Source organism: Strigops habroptila, chromosome 16, assembly GCF_004027225.2.
Source record: "Strigops habroptila isolate Jane chromosome 16, bStrHab1.2.pri, whole genome shotgun sequence".
Classification (NCBI taxonomy): Eukaryota; Metazoa; Chordata; class Aves; order Psittaciformes; family Psittacidae; genus Strigops; species Strigops habroptila.
In genome coordinates, this window is record NC_044292.2 from 4,215,890 (window position 1) to 4,236,553 (window position 20,664).

Genomic DNA, 20,664 nt, shown 5'->3' on the forward strand with positions numbered 1-20,664 from the left:
TTTTGATTAGACATTCCATCAAAATAAGGTTTGAGTTGTTGCTGCACAACAATAAAATGTTCTTTCTCCTAGGAGTGTCATGTAACAGCTTACAATTTTCACGTGAAAACAGAAAATGGCTTCAAGAGGAACAACAGAGACCAGTAAACTAAAACAAAACTTGGAAGAGCAATTGGATAGATTAATGCAGCAGCTTCAAGATCTGGATGAATGTAGGTAAGAAAAACAGATTCTTTCCTCTTATGTGGTAATATTTCTCTTAAGTCGTTGGCAGAAGAAACTGGTCCCTTTCAAAGAATCTTGTGGGTTTTTGTTTTATTTTGTGTTTTGCTGTGGCTTTGTATTTTTAAAATGAGGGAGGATGTTTGTGTTGGCTAGTAAAAATAAGTTTAATAATCTTTCTTTTATTAAGATTATTCTGTTTAGCATCTTTTTGAGGTAAGTGTGCGCAGAAATACTTGTTACTGTTTTCACTGAAGTTCATTGTGACTTTTTAACTTATAATAGCTCTTCATAGAATTCACAATTTTCATGTGGGCTTTTTTAATAGCAGTTAGCAAATAGCTCTTGTGTCTATTTTGTTTTGTCTTATAATTATGGATGTTTCAATCTGGCTTTGTGGGGGTTTTTTGGTCTAACATTTTGATGTGATTTGTTTCAAGTGATTTTGCATTAGTTCCTTGTGGGCTAATAAATTTGAGGTAGACTGAATTGCCAAAGAAAAGGGTTTTTGTTTGCTTGGTTGGTTTAGGGTTTTTTTGGTTTTATTTCCTGATTCAGTACTTGCACTTAAAACATCCTGTGTGGTTTTAGATGCCTTCTCTGACTACAATGATAACTTGTCCAAGCAGCACCCATTTTTTTTTCCAAGATAATTATAACTGCTAAGGGTTGGTAGGGCTGTTCTTTTGGGCAAGGTTTAGACAGAAGAATCAGTTATTCCTGAATAACTTGATGGGCTTGGGGTGTGGAGATGCATTCACCAGAGCTTTGAGCAAGACAATCGCACTGTGTGTTTTTGTTGAGATCCAAAATACCCTTTTAAATACTGCTCTAAGTGTTGAGCATCTCGTAGTTGTCAGGGCCTTTTTAATACAACTGACTTCATACAAACAACACACGTGCATGGGTGGCCGGGAGGTGGTGGACAACCAGGAGAACTACATATGCATTAGCTAAGCAGTACCTAAGAGGGCTGGAGAAGAATGATCTGAAGTGATACTAATGTTTTCATTGCTGTCTGAGGAAGCTAGCTCCATGGTATTCCCTGATATCCTTTGCTCCATGTTACATCTCAGGTTTAATCCTATGAAATAATGTGTGTTGTTGGATCCTCTTTAGAGAGGAGCTAGATGCAGATGAGTATGAAGAGACCAAAAAAGAAACTCTGGAACAGCTGAGTGAGATCAATGACTCCCTGAAGAAGATTATGTCAGGAGATATGACTTTGGTGGATGAGCTCAGCGGGATGCAACTGGTAAGGATGATGTCTTACATCTTCTGCCTGAACTCAGTGAAACAGAAAATAGATACAGGTGGTTCATTATAATTATTAGAGAGGCAGGTGTGAAAGCCAGATCTAGGTATCTAATGTTTTTATTATTTAATATATGCATACATATTCAAACTTGGAAAATCCATTTTGAAGGGAAGAAAATGTTGAATTATAACCATAACACTGTAGAAAAAACTGTGGGAAATTGCAGGGACTAAATATATCCAATCCTTAATATTAGAAAATGACATAAAATAATACAAATTAATATTAAAGGTGTGAAGGATAACCCAGGATAAATTATATCATGAGAAACAAAGTTCATACCTGTTAGAAAGCACAGAGGTAGCATTTCCTGTGCTCTTATTGCTGATTTGTGTTTCAGATCCATACCAGTCCAAATGAAAAGGTTGTAGGAGTGACTCTGTGACTTCAGGTTTTTTTCAGTGAATTGAGCTTATTTTTTGTCAATTTCCAAACTTCTGATCTATTTTCTCTCCTTTTAGATATTTAGTTAAAGCATTATGTGTTCCTTCTGAGCCCTGTGTTTTAGGGTTTTGTTTCCAGAGAGATCATGATTTGTCCAAACATAACTGTGGGAGATTTAATCATAATAGTTTTGATACTCTGTAGAGGATTTTGAGTAACAGTAGGAGATTTGCCTCATCATTGACATTCTGCTTACTCTTAGAAGAGCTGTAATCATCAGTATGAGCATTAAAACTGCTAAAGATAGCACAGCACATGCTTTTGTGACATGCTAATATCAGGAAGATGTTTGAAATTATTAGAAATTAAAACCTGGTCTGTAATGAAAAGTTTCACAGCTCTTTCTCAGTGTAGTTGCACTAATTAGTACCTTTTTCAAGCCCTGCATAAAGGTCATATATTTATTTTTCATCTCGTTTCCATGATTATGAGAAAGAAGAGCTCTCTGTATCAAATGTTGCAGAGGATACTAATGATGCTTTCCTGCCTTCATTAATCTCATTGTGTAGCTTGTGACTGTTACTAGTACTGGTCAGTCTTGCTCTTTCCCTTGCAGGCAATACAAGCAGCCATCAGCCAAGCATTTAAAACTCCAGAAGTAATTAGAATGTTTGCAAAGAAACAACCAAGGCAATTGAGGACAAGATTGGCAGAGGTGAATGTTTCTGTTTTACTGTTTCTTTGAGCTAGACTGACTGATTTAACTGTATAATGATTGCATGGAGAGCACCAAGTGTGTTAGAAAACTTGGTCACAGCATCAGGAGGAGTTCTCTTTCAGAATGTATTCAGTTTTAAATGTTTACTGAGGTAACGGGGACAACAGGGTGTATTTCTTGAATTATCTTCCATCTTGCTGCTTCAAAACAAAGATGTGATAGTGAACTGCAAATAGAACATCTGAAGAGTATGAATCTGTAATTGTACTGAGGGCCTGGAGAGTGCACTTGATGTTTCAGAGATCTAGACTGAACCTGAGATCCAGATAAAGTGAAATTAAAAAGTGATTTCTCTGTGTATCAGTGATATGTGAATCATAGAATGGTTTGGGCTGGAAAAAGCTCATCCAGTTCCAACCCCCTGCCACGGGCAGGGACACCTTCCCCTAGACCAGGTTGCTCCAAGCCCCTGTGTCCAACCTGGCCTTGAAATCTTCCCAGTGTTCAAAGCAGGATGGACAGCAGTCTTTGATTAAAAGAGATTCCGGTTTGGAGAAACCAGGAGCACTAAGGTTAGGTGCAGAGTGTTTGCTGAATGTTCAGAAAAACCATGGCCATCTTTTAAATTATGAGTAGCTCTGTCCCTTACTTCTGTGGGTACCATGCTTACTGATGATCTTACAGGCTAGTGCACTTCTCATGCTGTTGCCTTGAGTGAAACTAGGGGAAGCTCATATATTTGGCCTTTTTTCCTCACCCTGGTATACAGATGGACCGGGACTTAATGGTTGGGAAGTTGGGACGAGACCTATACACGCAGCAGAAAGTGGAAATCCTGACTGCACTCAGAAAGCTTGGTGAGAAGGTAAGCTCTTGGTATGAGTTAGGTGAATAGAGATTTCTATATATATGTCAAACAGGAATTTGAAGTCATTAAAATAAGAAATCACAACTTCTGTTCATGAGCAAATGATAAAATGCAGCTTGCTTTTGTAGTATGTAAATCTTCCATATGCTAGGCTTTCTGAAGCACTTGCTGCTGAACAGGTATCACAGAGGTATAGTTATATAAGGTATGTTTATATATTATATATATTTATATATATGTAAATATATATATAAAGGTATATTTATATAAGGCTGTTGATACTTAAAAGTACTTTCTTTGGTGGGTCATATGAGTGAATCGCATAGAAGCCGGTACAGGTTGATGGTATTTATAAAAGCTACGAAACAAGTCTTTTACTGGCTAACTACCACCCATCCACCTGGCAGGAGCTATATGACACTTTGACATACATTGAGCTTTACTTAATTTTGTGTTGGTGATTATACCTACCTCTTGGTGTAAGATAGATAAATTGGAGAGGTGTGTGATGAACTGATTGCTTCCCCAGCCTGTGGCAGAACAGTCCCTGGTTGTTACCACTAGAGGGAGGAAGAGTTGTTGTTACTTCTTTTTGTTGATGCTTTATGAAGAAAATGGGTTGCAGTGTATGTCTGTACTTCAAACTTTTGTAGGAAACGAGGGAATGTAATGGAAAAGATCAAGTGTGGTACTTAAAGGAGCTGTATTCCAAGTAACACTAGCAAATGCTTTTCCTCAGAACGCTTTTAATGCTTGACTGTGAGAGAGGAAATAGGTTAAAATGCTAGTTACGGTTATGAACTGAATGTGTGAAGATATCTAATCCGCTTGGCATGAGTTCCTCGGATTGCTTCAGACAAGCCACTTCACCACACTTTGACACAACCTCTTTATCTTTTGAAATGATCAGTAACCTACTCCACAGAGGACTCGCTAGGGTAGGAGTTCCATATCGTTTTGAATGTGAAAAATGATGGTAAATATTACATGTTTGTCTGCACAATCCTGGAAAATGTGAAGTAGGTCGATGCTTGCTTACAAAGCCCAGTAAAGGGAGGGAACTGGTGCTTTTCTCTTCATTCCAACATCATTCTGAATGCCTGTACCTGATTTCTGCTGTATTTTTAATAAAAAACCTGACATACACACACTTGTGGACAGTTTGATACCCTTGTGCTTTGCTTTAATAAGGATATATGACACTACTTAAAACTCCTTCATTTATCTTAGAATATCTGAACCTGCCAAATATAGATTCCTACTTCATTATTCTAAATATTTTATGGGCATCTGTCACGAGGCATCGAGCACGTACATAAAAGCAAAATGTACATGTGCAAATGTCACTTTATAGGAACAGAACCATTTCTAGGTCATGGACTGTTAACATGGTCAAAGCTGGTGGTGGCTGCAGTTCAGTTTTCCTTAGTACGTGGTATGAAGTGACCTTAGATCTTAGCTCATTACTGTATTGACCACATGACAAAAAAGTAATTGACATCTTTTGCGTAGTTTTGGTGCAGAGTTACAGGGTGATCTTTTAATCAAAAACTATTACTGGAGGTCAGCTTGAAACAGCGGAACTTGTAGAGGTGTGTCTGGCGTTGCATATGCTGTCCTTCCTGGGCTGACAGGCGCCATGGAGAAGACATTCAGTGGTAGGGGAAGGAGCTTACATTTTTACTTTAGCTTTTAATATACTTGATAACACTGCCACTTAAAAACCTGCAAACTGACAATTGCTGTAACCTATGGTAGTTCATGTGTATGATCATATAGATGGTGGGAATTGAAGTGGTGGGAATATGCACAGTTAAGGTACCAACTTCACAGCTGTGGCCTTTTTTTGATGTAGCTTACTCCAGATGATGAGACGTTCTTGTCAGCAAATGCTGGTACAGCCCTGAGCCAGTTTGAGAAAGTCTCCACTGACCTTGGTAAGTTTTTATTCCCATAACTCCCATTTCTTTGCCTCATCAAACACTGATTAATAGCAATCCCCATGATTCACCTATGAAAGAGAAAACACAAACAGAAGATTCGTGCCATTAAATTTTGATGTTCATTTTTCTGTTTTATTAACTATGAAACTCTGATACGCTATCCCTGAGGAAAAGGTAATGTGGCAAATACATCCGGTGCCAAATGTCCATAAAATGCCAGGCGTTGCCTGTGATGCTGAAGGTGTGAATGGTCTGTCTCTAGCAGAGATACTCTCTTACACAGATCTTTGTTGCATTAAGGACTCTCTTCAGGAGAGCATTTTCCTTTGCTTGGTGAAGAGAATTCAGCAATTACTGGCACATTGTCAAAATAGAGCTGTACTCTTCTTGCCATGATTGTCATAACTCTAATCATACTGACAAGACCAAAAGTTCAGTTATAAAATGCACTAAATAAGCGCAACAGTTCATTCTAGCATTGCAGTTAGAACTGTGATGAAAGAATGATGAATGGCAGGAATGTGCCAGACTAGGTCAGGGTACAAATACGCTGTCCCTGTGACCTACCTTTCAGTACTCCTCTTCCTGAGAGTGTAAAGCAAGCTGAGAACCCTTGTGTTCGAAAGGGTGCTTTGTTAGAAGCTGTGTGGTGGGCTCACCTTGGCTGGCCACCAAGCTGCATTCTCATTCCGCCTCCTCAACAGGACAGGGGAGAGAAAACAGAAATAAAACCTTGTGGGTTATGATAAAGGCAGGATAGTGAAGAAAAGCAAAGGTTGTGCACAGAAGCAAAGGAAAACCAGAAGATTTATTCTCTTGCCCATCCCCAGCCTATTGGCTTTTGGGGGTGAGACTGCCTTGATGCTGTGCCAGCACTGCTCAGCGGTAGCCAAAACATCAGTGGGTTATCAGCCCCATTCTAGCTACAAATACAAAGCACAGCACTGTGGGAGCTTTGTGGGGATGGTTAACTCCATCCCAGTTAACCAGCAATTCAACGTGGCTGGTTTCAGGCCTGTCAAGCCAGCATGTCTCTTTATTTTAAATTATTTCAAGTGTTCTGCTTTTCAAAATACAGGTTTGATTTCTTTTGATCTCAGATGTTTTGCTTGATTGAAATTGTATATAAGGAAATGCACAATTTCTACTAATACTGACTGAAAATGTTTTTCCCCCCCTCATAGGATCAGGAGACAAAGTCTTTGCTCTAGCAAGTTTTGAAGTAGAAAAGGCAAAACAATGAAGAGGTGCGTGAGGCTTGTGTCTCTCCAGTTAGCAGCAGCACTGGACTTCTGTCATATTGCATTTGGTTTTTCTATTTTTAACACGTTGAAAAGAAAAGCAAAACAAAAGAAAAGCCCAAACCCTAAACCTCTTGGGTTCTTAACCAGAAGATATGAAGTAAACAGCCTTAAGTGCACTTTGGAACTCTGGTGTCTGTACCCCTTACTCATACAAGCTCTGAGGCTGAACACTAAGTGGTACTCTAAAAACAAAAGCATGGTATGACTGTCTTTGGGAAGAATCAGCTCGTGTGACCTTTTCTGAATGTGTATTTCTCTAACTATTAAAACATAATCTTTTTTGCATGTGGTTGTAGCAAGCAGATGTTTTTCAGGAGCAGTCCTAATGAGTGAGTGGTTTTTGGGGTGATTCTTCACATTGCTCTCAAGTTGTCTTAATTTTTGCCTGGACTCCCTACTAATTAGTTTGTACTAGGAATGCATTGAAACTTGGAAAAATTGACATAGTTTATTTGAAATGCCATCTTTCTACAAACTGTTTGCAGAAGAACCAAAATGAGACTGTATGTTGGTCGTGGGCCCTGAGCTGCTTGTTTGCTGTGCACATGAATGAGCGCCATTGTGTCCTAGCCTTGACTGACAAACAATGGGAGCCCTGTAGGGAGGCTTCTGGAGTGATTTAACCTTGTGTATTGAAATGACAGGGAATTGCTAGGAAATGGCAATGAGAAGCCTTTTCTGTGACCTCTTACTTCAGCTCTGGGTGTAGAACTACATGCTACTGTTATTTCCCAGTATTTTGGAGGTAGCATGAAACAGCTTGCAACAGAAACAAGTTTAAAAGGGAGGGAAAACTCTCATTATGTGGTCCGTGCAAGTGGTGCTCAGTCTGTTTACCAGGTGGCAGTGCTCTGCAGAGGGGAATGTGCCTCCACAGAGCAATTAGAATCCTGAATCTCAGCGTGTAGGAGGATTTTAAATCTCCTCTTGTTGAATCTTTAACTCTTGAGTGTGGAGAAGGTACCTGGGACTCTAAATGCGTGGTTTAGCTTCCTGATAAACTATGTTTTGTGAATCAGTGTTGGGGATCTTGTTCTTAAAGTACTGTTTGCTTCACACTTTAATTCAGTACTTTGCATTTGGTTTGAGTTTGTATTTCATTGAGAATTTTTTCAGCTCGAGAAACATGCGTTTCAGGTCTGCTATACCCTGCTCTAAAAGGCAGTTATTCAGGCACTGATCTGATAATACTGACAACCAAAAAACCCCTGAATTTCATACCTGTTCTCTTTATTTACTACTAGGTAGAGAAAAGTACACAGCTTCTAGCTGTAAATAAATGGGGAAAAAATGCAAAACCCAACTAACTTCATGCAAATAAAAGCAATTTCCCTCTATTTCTGTGCAGAAAGAGTTCAAACACTAGACAGATTTGGGTCCTTTGGGCTGGATGTTTTACCAGGAATTAGCACTTCCTTTCTCTGGAGAGCTTCACAAGTGGAAGAAGCATTATGAAATGTCATTGGCAAAAGGAGGTTTGGCTGTGCGTGTGTTGATGTGCTGTTATTATCTGGCACCCCTCAGAGAAAGTGGGACTTGCCACAGGTTCCCCTTCCCATAAAGTGGGGCAGAAATGTATCGAGATGAAAAAGCTGCCATTTTGCTGCTTAATTTGTTTTTTCTAAGTGATAAATTTATTTTTCCTTAAATAAGCACAAACTGCAATAACCAAATGCCACAGTGGTTTATGCTGATTCTCTAGCATGTAAAAACTGACACTAAAAAGAGGTTATAGAGAGATCTCTACCTATATGACTAAGGTGATTGGTGTATCTTCAGGACAAACAGATTTTGTGCTGGTTTGAGTGACTGGGTGTTTTTCAGGCAATGTGTCTTAAATTTTAGTCATCTCTGAACTGAGCTGTAAAATGTGCTAACTGCCATCACAGTAAGTCTGTTCCTGGAAAGAAAAGGATGGTGATAATAGCAGAAAGATCAGAATTCCTAGAGGAAAAAAGTGATCTTCTTCCCATCTTGTTAGTGCTTTGATTTATAAGAAATACATGTACTAAATGGATGATACTGAATTCTTTTTGAGTTAGTAATGGTTTATGAACCAACTCCTAAACCCAAAGGTTGGGTAGATTCAGTTGCAGTTTATGGTGACATGGCTGTTGGCAACAGTGGAGTTGGATCTGCCTTTGTCAGCAGAGAAGGTGACCCACTTGTTTGAGGAATCCTGGGTTTAATGGAGTAGAACATCCATGTTTCACCTATCATATATATATCTTTAGCTCTCATAGCTAGACTTGAGCTTCTGTGAGAACTGCTTTAAATTGAGTGGTGTGGAAATAGTCTTAAATGTGGATAGCCTATTGCAGTGTTAATTTCGGTGTCATATAGGAGTCACTTAGAGACTAAGTGGGTAGCATAGACTAAAACCAGAAAATTAACAGGATCAGTCATAACTTGAATTGCACTCTGGGGCATAAATACCCTATAAATAAGCAAGTTAGTCTACTTATAAACTAGGACTGGAGTAGAGTAAACCAGGAAATGTGGGGTTTAGAATGTATTTTGCTTTAATAGAGATCTTGAAATCTAGTGTGTAGGAAATGAAAGGATACACAGTATAGACAGCATAACTTATGTCTTAACACTGATGGAACTTTTTTTCTCATTTCTTTTTTAAGAAGCTTCTATTTAGATGGGGTCCTTTGTCCATTATATCAAAACTGTTTTGCTGTCTGAGGCAGCATTATGTTCTTTGACAAGGGCTGATTGCAGCTTTGTAGCTGAGAGCAGCTTATTAAAAGGCATTATTAGACAGTCTAAAATTATTGAAAACAAAACAGTCCCTGGGGACTGTAGCTGCCTTCTTTTCCTTTCTGCTCATTACTGGTGCTAAGTAACTCTTCTCTCCCCACACCGCCCAGCTTGCTTGTGGCATTAGTATGTAAATGGAATCTCTCAGCACTCCCACAGATCACAGTAAGTTTACAGTACAATGATATGGAAATCTTTTCCCTTGTAGTTTGAGGTGTACATTTCCTGGAGAAACGCTTTTTATTGATTTGCTAATATTTCAGGACTTTTGCAGTTTCTGTGCTGCAGGCAGTTGTAAAATTCCTATTAAATACATCTTTGACTGAATATCTTTGTAATGTTGTGCTCCTTCTGTTCTTGAAAAGATCTCTCGTGATTTAGATGGACAGAGATGAGATTGACATCAGTGACCAATATTATTCCAAGATTCACTGTGCCAGGCCAGACTTCCCTTCTCAAAAGTTGTGAAGGGTCAGAAAACTCCAACCCAGAGCCTGGATATGTTCTGCACAATGCCCTGACTGTAAAGGTAATTCATCAAGGAAGTTGCTGCCACTATGAAGTTATTCATGTGCCGACCCTAGCAAATAGTTATTTCAGTAACCTACTTGAAGTGGTTAGATTAATATCAGAGGCATTGTAAATTAAGTGGTGTGCTGTGCTAAATATTAGCCAAATAATCCTGGGATGTACCTCCACTAGCATCTCAAATGCTTCTGCAGGAGCTGGGGGAAAAAAAAAGTCCATAATCCTTTTATTATAATAATGATTTGCTCAAATAAAAACTGGTAACAGAAGAATAATTCCCTAATGAAAGCATGGTTTTGTCATTTAACATAAAAGCTTGTGATGTTTGAGTTCCATCCCCAGTTAGACCCAGGCAGATCACTTCTTTTCTACACATCTTTCTCTCCTGGAGTAAAATAGAGATTATGATACTTGAATATCGAGTGCTATGAAGTTGTTATTGATCATGCATTGCTTTGAAGATTAAAAGTGCTTTGTTTTTTGTTTATCATTTTACTTCTGAAATAAGAACCGTAAAGTACAGTAGCTTTAAACACGTCAGCAAAGTTGCCCAGAGTTCTTCTTAGCCGTATATAACCTTCCTTTTTTTAATCTTCCTTCTCTATAGGGCGAATCTAGTGATTGTACTGATCTAAAAGAAAACGTGTTAGAGAGAAAATTGAAGCTTCAAATGCTCTGTCTCTCTTTCTTCTGTCTTTGTCTCCTTGTATTATTTCCTTGCTTTGATCTTGAATGGAAAGTAGCAAGTTATCTTTGTCTTAAAGGAAAAATACAAGATATCTTAAGAGATTCCTTAGTTCATCATGTTCTCCTGCCTGTTAAAATCAAATTCATTTTGATACAGAAGTCTCTACTAATGATTCCCTGCTGACCAGGCATTTAAGGCTGTATCATTAGTGGCTGAAATGGTAGGCAAATTAAAATAGAACCATTTGGTTTTGTTTCCAGTAGGGCCATTCCCTTCCTCTATAAGGACAAATAGAAGTTTTTGTATTGTAAAGAAAGAAAAGCCAGCCTGCAGGCATTTTTTAGTTTCACAACTTCCATCATTTTTAAATTATCGCTGAGTTCTGGAGAAGTCTTTTCTATTAGGGAAATAAACTCTTATTTCAATTCTGTCTGCTCATCTGCCCATGAGAGAGGAATAGGAATGCTCATAGCTGAGTTTTTCTTTAGGAGTCATGGAAAATGCGACACACTGTCTTGCTGTGAGGTTGTAGGGATTTTAACTTTAATGGGGTTTTGTGCCTGTGAGGGAGAGGGGAGAGTTGCTGGGGTTTATGTTGCCCAAGATTTCTCTCCCATAACTTAAGCATCTAAACTTCTTATCTCGGTCAAGCAGGAAATGCTCTGATGTTCAGAGCATCTGAAAAGGTGGCCTAAAGTATCTGACACTATCTGACAGAATAAATAAAAACGTTTCAGCATAAGTCATTTCTAAAATAAGGTCTTAAAAGAGGAAACACAGGGATAACATTAGTGGATATAACTATAAGGTATTGCTGTATCATGCACTGAAATATCTGCTGTAATTTAACACACTAATGTGCTAATAATGATATACTTAATGGCACATTTATTTTTAAAACAAGTTCTAATCATGGACATCTCTTTTTATCTTGCTATCAGAATAGTTTGCTGCTTGATAATGTTTAAGATCATGTCTCAACATGCCTCCAAAACTGGGTCAGTAGTAATCGCAGATGTACTGGAAACCATCAGGCAGAACCACCTGCAAATCCTGTGGACAGAAGTGTTAATGTCTGGGTAAATAGCTTTTCTTTTAATTGTCCAGTTAATATCCTTTTAAGGTGGAGATTGAAATGAAGTTCTGGAATGTTATAAAAGTGTGTGCTTTGCAACTTCATAAATACCAAATTTAGTCTGGGAACGCTTCTGGTTTTGAATAAAGTCTGCAGCTTGGAAGGTTTCTTATTGTACAACTAAGCCTGGATTAACAAAAAAGAGATTGTCACAGCCTTTTTTTTTTACACTGAAGAGCTTTTTGGTCCATCCTGCTAAAATATCTCTGCATACCTCCTCACTGCACAGTCTGTAGAAACATTAAATATCCTAACTAAGGCAGCTTTAATTTTCTACTATACTCTTTGTAATCTATGCAAGTTGTGCTCACCACCAGTCATGGAAATTTCAACTGGTTCTTGTAACCGTCCATCATTTATTGTAGTGCCAAGTATGCAAAGAGTCAGTTGGTTGAACTGTATTTAATTTTCAGGCAACGCTGTGCTGCTTTGGCATAAAAGCATGATTTTGATGGATTCGAATTGTCAGACTAAGTCTGAAACAAAAAAGATTCCAAACTAAAACCAGTTCTCTCATTGGGTGCCAAACACATCTTCCAGGGAAAGAGTTTTCATTATTGTTCAGTGCGGTTAAATCAGATGGATAGTGAAAGCAGAGGCTGTGTGTACAGATGCTGCTGGAAGCCCTTAATGAGAGATGCCAACAAATATAGAGAGGGACTTGGAGGGTGGAAGCAGCTGTACTGTGGAGGAACCCTAAATGAATTTCAGAGCTGATAAAGAATTGGGGATCAGAGAAGGACAGAGTGAATTGAGAGGGCTTTTCTAAGTGAAGCAGGGATTCAGAGGAGGTTTCATGAAATTTTGGCTTACTAGAACAACCAGCAGCCTCATTAAACTGAAGATTGAAAAGAAAAAATCCATTTAATCTGTTAAACTTTTATAAAATGATACCCAATCTTTATACAACATTTGTAAAAACGTTAGAGAGACTTAACCTTTAGATAATTATGTTTGCTAACATTCCCCAGCTGATAAGCTGTATTCTTCCCATTTTGCGGTTGAGGCATGTAGTGTGAGGATTAGTAAGAGAGTAGATTTGCTCAAGTGCAGTGCACTTGTATCTTCTGCTTACTTTGTGAAGGTCTGTGCATCCCCATGAGGCATGAACAACATTCTAGATCAGTTGTGGAAGTAGGAATTACAAGGTCTCTTGCACATTCATCACATCTTATGATGATACAAGTGACTGCTGTAACGGCCAGATGTTATCTTGCTTGATGGCTAAACATCTTGGTAAGCTTGATGTACCAGACTATGCTGAGGCAGAAGTTGATTTAGACTCAGTGTTTTAAGAAAGGAAGCCTTTAGTGTCTCTTTCTGCTAAGCTCTTTTTTAAGTAAACGCAGGATGTTAAATTGATGCTGTATAAGATTGCATTACACTGCTGTGCACTCAGCTAAATGAGAGCAGGAGAGCTAGACAATATTTAGTCATAAAATGATGTTTTGCCCATGATGTTATCAGTAAGAAAACTCATACTATTGCAATGATGCAAATGATGGCTTAATTATACGTTCCTACTAGCATAAGATGCTTTTAGATCTTTCTCTCAGACTCATGTACTGTGCTAATTAACAGTAATCCAACTGGAGGATCCCAGAGCAACACTTCTGCATATTTTTTTCAGCTTCTGCCGGAGCTCTTATGTTCTTTTCTTAAATAATTAATAATCATTACTGCCTGCTGTGCTGTGGGTATGTGCTAGTGATCTTGGATCCCAGCACATTTGCACCATTCCTGTTCCTGTCGGCAGCTTGGGTTTGCTCTTTGCAGAGGCTTTCATGTTAAGACCCTCATTAGCTGGCGGTGGCGTGTGGATTTCAGTGGCACTGGGCTTTGATGTCATTAAGCAGCAAGCTGTTAAAGGAAATGCCACCTATTGCATTGCTGTGACTGGTTTTGTGCAATTAAGTTAAATACCGAGTGGAAAACGGGTGCATTTTACTAAATAACAATACGCAAAGCATTCTTATCTTCAGGATACCTGCCTTGCTGACCCACCAGTGCACATTAAGATGAGCAGTGTTACTGTTAAGCCTAGTTGGGAAACCAAAATGCAGATTAGTGATGGAGCAGGAGGTGATGGACCTTTGGTGGCTTCTTTTTTTCTGTCATTAATTCCTCTTTGTGTTTGCTGCGGCTTTACTCTGCTTCAGCCTACCTAGGGGAAGGATTAGAGTGCTTGAATGCCCAGGTGGACACTCAGCCTAGTTGGAGGTCCTCACAAGATGGCATTTTCAGTGTTTACTGAATTAGTTTGAGTTAAGCTGCGCTGGATTTTGCAGTGTCTTTAACTTTCTTAGCATACTAGCATTGAAAAGTGGTGGTGTAACCCGTGTTAACGATGCTGTGATTTAGCACACACGGCACTACCGGAGCGGTTGCACTCCCCGGCCTTGCCCGTGGACCAGGACGGCTGGAGGGGGAGCGTGAGCTCACGGAGCCGCTCGGCACCGCGTCACTCAGAGCCCGATCCAAGGGATGGTTCTTCAGGTAAGCGCATGGCTAGCACCGGGAATCGGGCTGCGTGCGCCCCGCCAGCGCCCCGGGTGTCACCGGTCCCCATCTCACCGGTCGCGGGGGCACCCGCAGCCCGACCCGGCCCCTCGTCGGGGTTCCCGCCTGGGCGCGCCGCGTCCCTCCCCTCCCTGCCCGCGGGCTGCGCGCCGACCCCGCCCCTTCCCCGCCTGGCCCCGCCCCCCGGCACCACCGCCCCGCCACTTCCTCCCGGCCGGCGGCGGGTGGTGCCTGCGGCGCTGCCGCTGCCCTGGGCGCCGGGACGCGGCGGGTCCCTCCCCCGGAGCCGCCCAGGCACCTCCCTCCCGCCGCCCGCCCGCCCTCCGTCCCGCCTCGGGCCGCCGCGGTGAGTCACGACGGAGGAGGCGGCCGCTCGGCTCCGCTCGCTCGCTCGCCCGCCCGCCCGCCTTCAGCGCGCCCGGCTACCGCCGCTGCCGCCCGTGCCGCAGGACCGCCGGGGCCGCCCCGGCCCCGCACGCAGGTGAGCGCGGCTGCCCTTTGTGCGCGGCACCCGGCCGTGAACAAAGGCGCTCGCCCGGGCCGGGGCGCCGCTCCGCCGGCCCCGGGCCTCCCCGCCTCCCCTCCGCCGCCCCGCCGGGGCCGGCCCTCGAGTCCCCCTCCGCGGCCCGGCTCAGGGCCGCGGCCCCTGACCTCCCCGGGGCCCGGCGGCCGTGGTCGCTGGCAGGCCGTGGCCTCGCAGCACAGGTACAGGAGGTGCCTGTTTAATTTTCTGGCATCATCTCTTACGTCATGTTGCACCCTGTTCCACGGCGGCCGTGTCCCACCCCAGCAATGGCTGCATTTTTGTGGCAGGTGAAGTCATCCCCACGTTAAAGCTGCTGAAGGTGCGCTGGAGCCGTCGGGAGGGCAGGTGTCACGTCCGCAGGCAATAAAACACAATATCGGGACGCCCCTGCTCAGGGCAGCCTCGGGTTGTGGAACGGAAAGTGTGTGGTGCTGCGGTACCTCGCGTGGGAAAAATGCTTCTCGGCCGGTATTTAACAGGGGGCTTCCCTGGGAGGTAATTCTCCACCTTGCTAAAAATTGTGTTTCTAGAGTTTCTGAAGCAGGGCTCCCTAATTTAGTGTAAAGATGGACAGCATTTGTTGGCACACAATAGTTACGTGTCTCTTGGAAAGATACAGGAGAGAGGAACAGCATCATTTTCCAAGTCAGAATATATTAGTACTCCAGAAGTAGATGAGAGATGATCTTAGTTCCTGCTCAACATCCAGATGTGATTTATCAGGGTACATTTGACTTTAAGACTTGCATTTGCTTTCTCTTCAAGAAGAGAATGTTTTGCTCTGTTGTATATCATCTTTTATTTGATCGTTCCTCATCTTGGCACATTGAACAAAATCGGCTTTGATGCTCTGCGAGATGAGAGCAAGACATTCTGCAGATGTGGTGGTTTAGAAAAAAACCACCAAACTCCAAAACCAACAGGCTTTAGAGGCAAGTTAGGTACGCTGGTTGGGTTTTCTGATCCGAGTTGGCTACAGTATGGTGGTAGGCATGTCCCTGGAGTATTTTAAGATCATAATATTTAAATACATTTACAAAATCAAGATTTTATGGTTAGTTTTTGTTGGCTGCTGATCTCGCAAGCTGTCTATGTTGTTTGCCCTCAGTATTTTTGGAGCTCGTGTATGATGTGGAATAGTCTGCTGAAGGAGAAATGCTACCTAAACAGTGAAAAGTGGGGCTGGATGATGTACTTCAGGGGGTTCATTTTGTATCTACAGGTATTCCAGGTGAGGGGGCATACAGAAAGCAACACATTACTGTTTTTTAAATGCAGTTTAAATACTGTTTTTCAATGTTTTATTTTCTTATCAACCCAAAGGCTGCTGTTTACCTTGACAGACAGATTTGGCTGGCAGATGGTGGCAGGTGTACTTCAGGTACATTGAGGTTGCTCCTCTTTGCCATTAACTGAATAAACGTCATCTCTTTTACTGTGTCTCTGGCATCTCAGGAGAAATTGGCAGCTGCTTCATATTTTACAGCATATTTTACAACTGTTGGTAAATGGGTTTGCATGCTCTTAGTTGATGTGTGCATCAGAACAGTGTAAATCTACAAGGAAGCACGTGGGATTAAACGAATGCAACAGCAAAGGCTGTTTTGAACAAGTTAACTTGGCTGAAGTTTTACAGCTTACCCGGTATGGTTTCAAAGCAGCAGTTGTTGTCTTTTAGTTCGTTTTAAGCATCGAGACCAAAGTTATGAAAAGTTAGAGAGGATATAAAAGTGCTTGCAGGATTCTTTTTGACATCCAAGTGGGAAGATACTGAAATCTGCACCAGGAAAATCATCCCATAGCCTGATAGCAGTCATTGTAATAAATACGTCCTGGATGGACCATGGTTGTCCTTTGCCTGAATGCCTGGGAACAGTTGAGCACAGGAGCTCCACGTGCTGTACAAGCAGTATAAGGGGAAAGAAGGCGATTTGCTCACAGAATGAATTGAAGCTTCTGCCTCTTGTCTTAACAGGAATTGGTTAATACTCATACGTTTCAGTAGACAATACAACATAGTAATGGTGAGTATTAGGGCTGCACAGAAAGCAAGTGCTGAATTCCAATTTTATGGGAAATCCATAGTCGTATTGATTTCATAAATCATAGAATCCCAGCCTGGTTTGGGGTGGAAGGGACCTTAAAGCTCATCCAGTTCCAACCCCCTACCACGCGCAGGGACACCTTCCACTAGAGCAGGTTGCTCCAAGCCCCTGTGTCCAGCCTGTCCTTGAACAGTGCCAGGGATGCGGCAGCCACAGCTTCTCTGGGCACCCTGTGCCAGCGCCTCAGCACCCTCACAGGGAAGAGCTTCTTCCAAATATCTAATCTCAATCTCCCCTCTGTCAGCTTAAAGCTATTCCCCCTTGTCCTATTGCTACATGCTCTCCTATTTCTACTCCCTTCCATCCTTTGCCATTTTCCTCCTTCCCCCATCCAGGGTTTTTGAGCAATTCACTTGCAAGAGGAGAGAGAGGTTTCCAAAACAATCTGTGTCATTTTTTAGATAAACCAAAAGTGAGCCGCAACAAAACCTAAATGTTGTAATTGCAAACATTGTGATATACATCTATTGCTAAAACCATCCTGCAGTTGCATATGGGCAAATTAAAGCTTTATTACACATCTGAATGTGTTTGGTACGGTGAAACTGATGTTAGAGCTTGGTGCTCTGCCTAGGAAACAACTTGTGTGAAGTGGATCTATTTATAGTAATTTAATATGAGTTTTTTCTTCTCCAGAATGTTTGTTGTCTGTAACCAACATAAACATTTATGATTTTTAGTAAGTACTTCAATTCCTAAGTTTGTTGACTACAGAGCATCCTTCCTGAGCATCTGACCTAGTTGTGAGCATCAATAATGCGTCCAAGTGCTGTGCATGCAGAGAGGCGATAGGCTTTTAGAAACTGCTGCTGAATATGCTAGGAGAAACTTCCAGTAGAATTTTTCCCAGAGAAGAAGGATTTGGTATCTTCAGAAATATTTCTATACTTGCAGATGCAAAACTACATTTCTTTTTGTTGCAAGCTGTCATCAGATGGGATTTCTTGCTGAAATGCAGCCGTGTGCAGCATACCACACCACTGGGTACACAGCGCAGAAGAGATTGAACCTGATCTTAAGGTTTTTAATTGGAAAAATTGTGATCCTAATAAATACACCAAATGTTGATGTTCTGGGAGTTGGTGTGTTACAGTGGTTATAATTCAATTTTCAGATAGTGAGAGTAAATTAATTTTTCTGTTATGTTTCCAAACATGTGAATAGCCATGATGGTAAAGCTGGTCAATCATGTTCTTCATTTAAACTACCAGTGTGGTACCTCTAGAATAACCCACCAGTATGGTATAGTATATATTTACTAATATAACCATCAGTATAATATCTGTTAATTTAATACCAGTAAAGCTATAGCATGTTTACAAGTATGTGAATAGTCCCAGAAGATGTTTATGTTTTAATGCTGATATACACGAAAGATGTTAGGTTTTGGAATTAAAACATTTTGTCACCTACTCCACATCCTAAGAAATGTTGGTAGCGTAATGGTCTTGTTTCTGAGTATGTGGCAGAAATGATACATAAATAGGTTTTAAATGTACTAAAAACATTTTACCACCAAACTTCATTTAATTTAGTTGTTGCTGCTGTTATATCTCTGAGAATGGATGAGCCTTACAGTTCTTTTTCCCTTTAAAGAGCCGTGGCCTCTCCATGAAGTTCGATTGGCATAAGAGAGCAGATAGACCAGAATGGGCAAAACTGTGGAGTGTTAATAGGTGAGAAGAAACCAAAGATCAGAAAAATGACCTCAAAATGTTAGTTGGTAATTGAATAAGAAGAACACTTCTGACTCCGGTGTTTATTTTCAGACTTGGTGTTGGGAAAGCATTATGTAAGGAAAAAAAAGAGGAAAGGTAATTGCTTGTTTCTGCTGCCTGCTGGTGCTGTGACAGAATGTGACAGTGCGCACATTCTGTCACATGGATGGTTTAAATGTCAGTCTGAATTTAGGAAGTATAATCAGACTTCTTGGTTTTTAATAAGTATTTTCAAGGTTTTATAGAATACCAAATCTGCCAAGCCTATTTTTCTTTTAAAAACATAATGATATAGATATATCATGGTTATTAATGCTATTTTAAAAGCAAACACACACACACCCCCCAGCATAAAAATCTCATCTGGACATAAACTGCCATGAAAAAAACCCTAAAAATTTTAACTCTTTGCATTATTGGCATTCTTGTGACTGACTCAATCAGCTGCTGACTGGGGAACAGAAATAGAGCCAATAGATTTGTACAACCATTGCACTTGTCTTGGGATGCTCTGGTTTTATTTGCTGCAATATGTAGACCAAGAATTAAATTGTTTTTTCAGAAAGCCCATTTTCTCTGTGTTACAAGGGTAGATAACAAATACAGAAGCAACTTAGCAATCACAGAATCATGGAATGGTTTAGGTTGGAAGAGACCTTAATGACCATCTAGTTCCAGACCCCTGCCACAGACAGGTGCACCTTCCACTAGAGAACTCTGTTTACGATCATGACCAAGCTGTGAAACGTTCTGAATCAGTTTATCCTTCTATAAAATTAGTTGACTGCTTCACAAGAATGTGAAGATGTTTAATTAAAGTGTAATTGTTTTGTCTCTGAACTCATTCAGGTCCTGATTCAATACACATTGAAGTGAGTGAAGAGCTTTTAATTAATTTCATTAAGCTTTAAATAAGTATGTATGTACATGCACCCGTGTTCCCTTAAAGGAAATGTGACCTACATTTTGGCAGCAGAGTTTCTATAAAGCAGCAGCATAAATATTGAAACAGTTGAAGGTAATTCACTGATGGAAGGGTTTGGTGTAACTGTGGTGATCTTTGGTGCCTGTTGCCACACTAATGTAATTTTAATAGAGTTTCCTAACTTCGAGTGTGCTGGATTTTATATGGAAAACTGACAGCTTCCTTGTTTGGTCAGAGGAGGCAATATCAGACTTCAAGGTAAACACGGTTAACTGAATGTTTATGCAAAAATGATCAGCCATAGCACACTTAAAATATAATTAACCTTAAGAGTTGATGCCAAATGGAGAAAAATAAGAGCATTCACATCTGCTTAGATGCCTTTTTTCAGGAATGTCTGTAGATGCCAAATCGTACTCGTTGGTTTATGTGGAATTCGTGAGAGGTTTTGCTGAACTTCAAAGGTCAGAAACATCAGGATTTTTAAACAGAACTTCTATCACTGAAAATTTGGTCAGCAGCTTCAGGGGACTGCAAAATAAACCTTTCACAATGCACATAAAACTGGTTGCAGTGGGTTTCTTAATGTTTTGCTGTCATGATTCATAGCTCGCTACCTCTTACAAAATATGTTTTAAACATAAAATAACATTCTGTATGTGTAATTGGGCATGGAGGAGAAATGCAGTTTTAGCACCTTGTTTTTCATATGCCCACTTCATTGTTCTTTTCCTGGTAGCTGCACTTTCTGCCGTAACTACTATAAACTCCTTTTTGTTGAGAAACTAAATACAATAAAATTGTACTGTAAATGTAGTAACAGTTTGGGAAGTGCAGAAATCTGTGTGCAGCTTCAGTAATTCGCTTTCCATGTTCTGCCTTCAGTCGGTGGTGGTTGCATGCAATCCTGCTCATGGAAACTTTCTGAAGTGGTCTGGACTCCTACAGTAGTTTTAACTTGTGGAAGGATCAGCCTTGTGTTGAGCCTTGTTGTTG

At 40.8% G+C, this 20,664-nt stretch overlaps 2 protein-coding genes across 7 annotated transcripts in view; both read left to right on the forward strand.

Moving 5' to 3' along the window:
• The window catches only part of LZIC (leucine zipper and CTNNBIP1 domain containing), a 28,130-nt gene extending 18,280 nt beyond the window's left edge, over window positions 1-9,850 (forward strand). For 3 of the 5 annotated variants that reach the window (XM_030507823.1, XM_030507819.1, XM_030507820.1), the window contains 6 exons: window positions 73-216; window positions 1,342-1,477; window positions 2,541-2,639; window positions 3,412-3,507; window positions 5,366-5,447; window positions 6,638-9,850. In XM_030507823.1, coding sequence (XP_030363683.1) covers window positions 116-216; window positions 1,342-1,477; window positions 2,541-2,639; window positions 3,412-3,507; window positions 5,366-5,447; window positions 6,638-6,696 — 573 coding nt within the window. In that variant the 5' untranslated portion in view covers window positions 73-115 and the 3' untranslated portion in view covers window positions 6,697-9,850. Of the gene's footprint in view, window positions 1-70; window positions 217-1,341; window positions 1,478-2,540; window positions 2,640-3,411; window positions 3,508-4,163; window positions 4,223-5,365; window positions 5,448-6,637 lie in introns of all 5 variants that reach the window. The other 2 variants (XM_030507824.1, XM_030507822.1) reach the window with 2 other exon arrangements.
• Window positions 9,851-14,717: 4,867 nt separating this feature from the next.
• Window positions 14,718-20,664, forward strand: part of CTNNBIP1 (catenin beta interacting protein 1) — a 33,024-nt gene continuing 27,077 nt past the window's right edge. Inside the window, exon 1 of one of the 2 annotated variants that reach the window (XM_030507826.1) lies at window positions 14,718-14,875. The gene's annotated coding sequence lies outside the window, so the exon portion shown is untranslated. Of the gene's footprint in view, window positions 14,876-18,619; window positions 18,702-20,664 lie in introns of those variants that run through there. The other variant, XM_030507827.1, reaches the window with a different exon arrangement.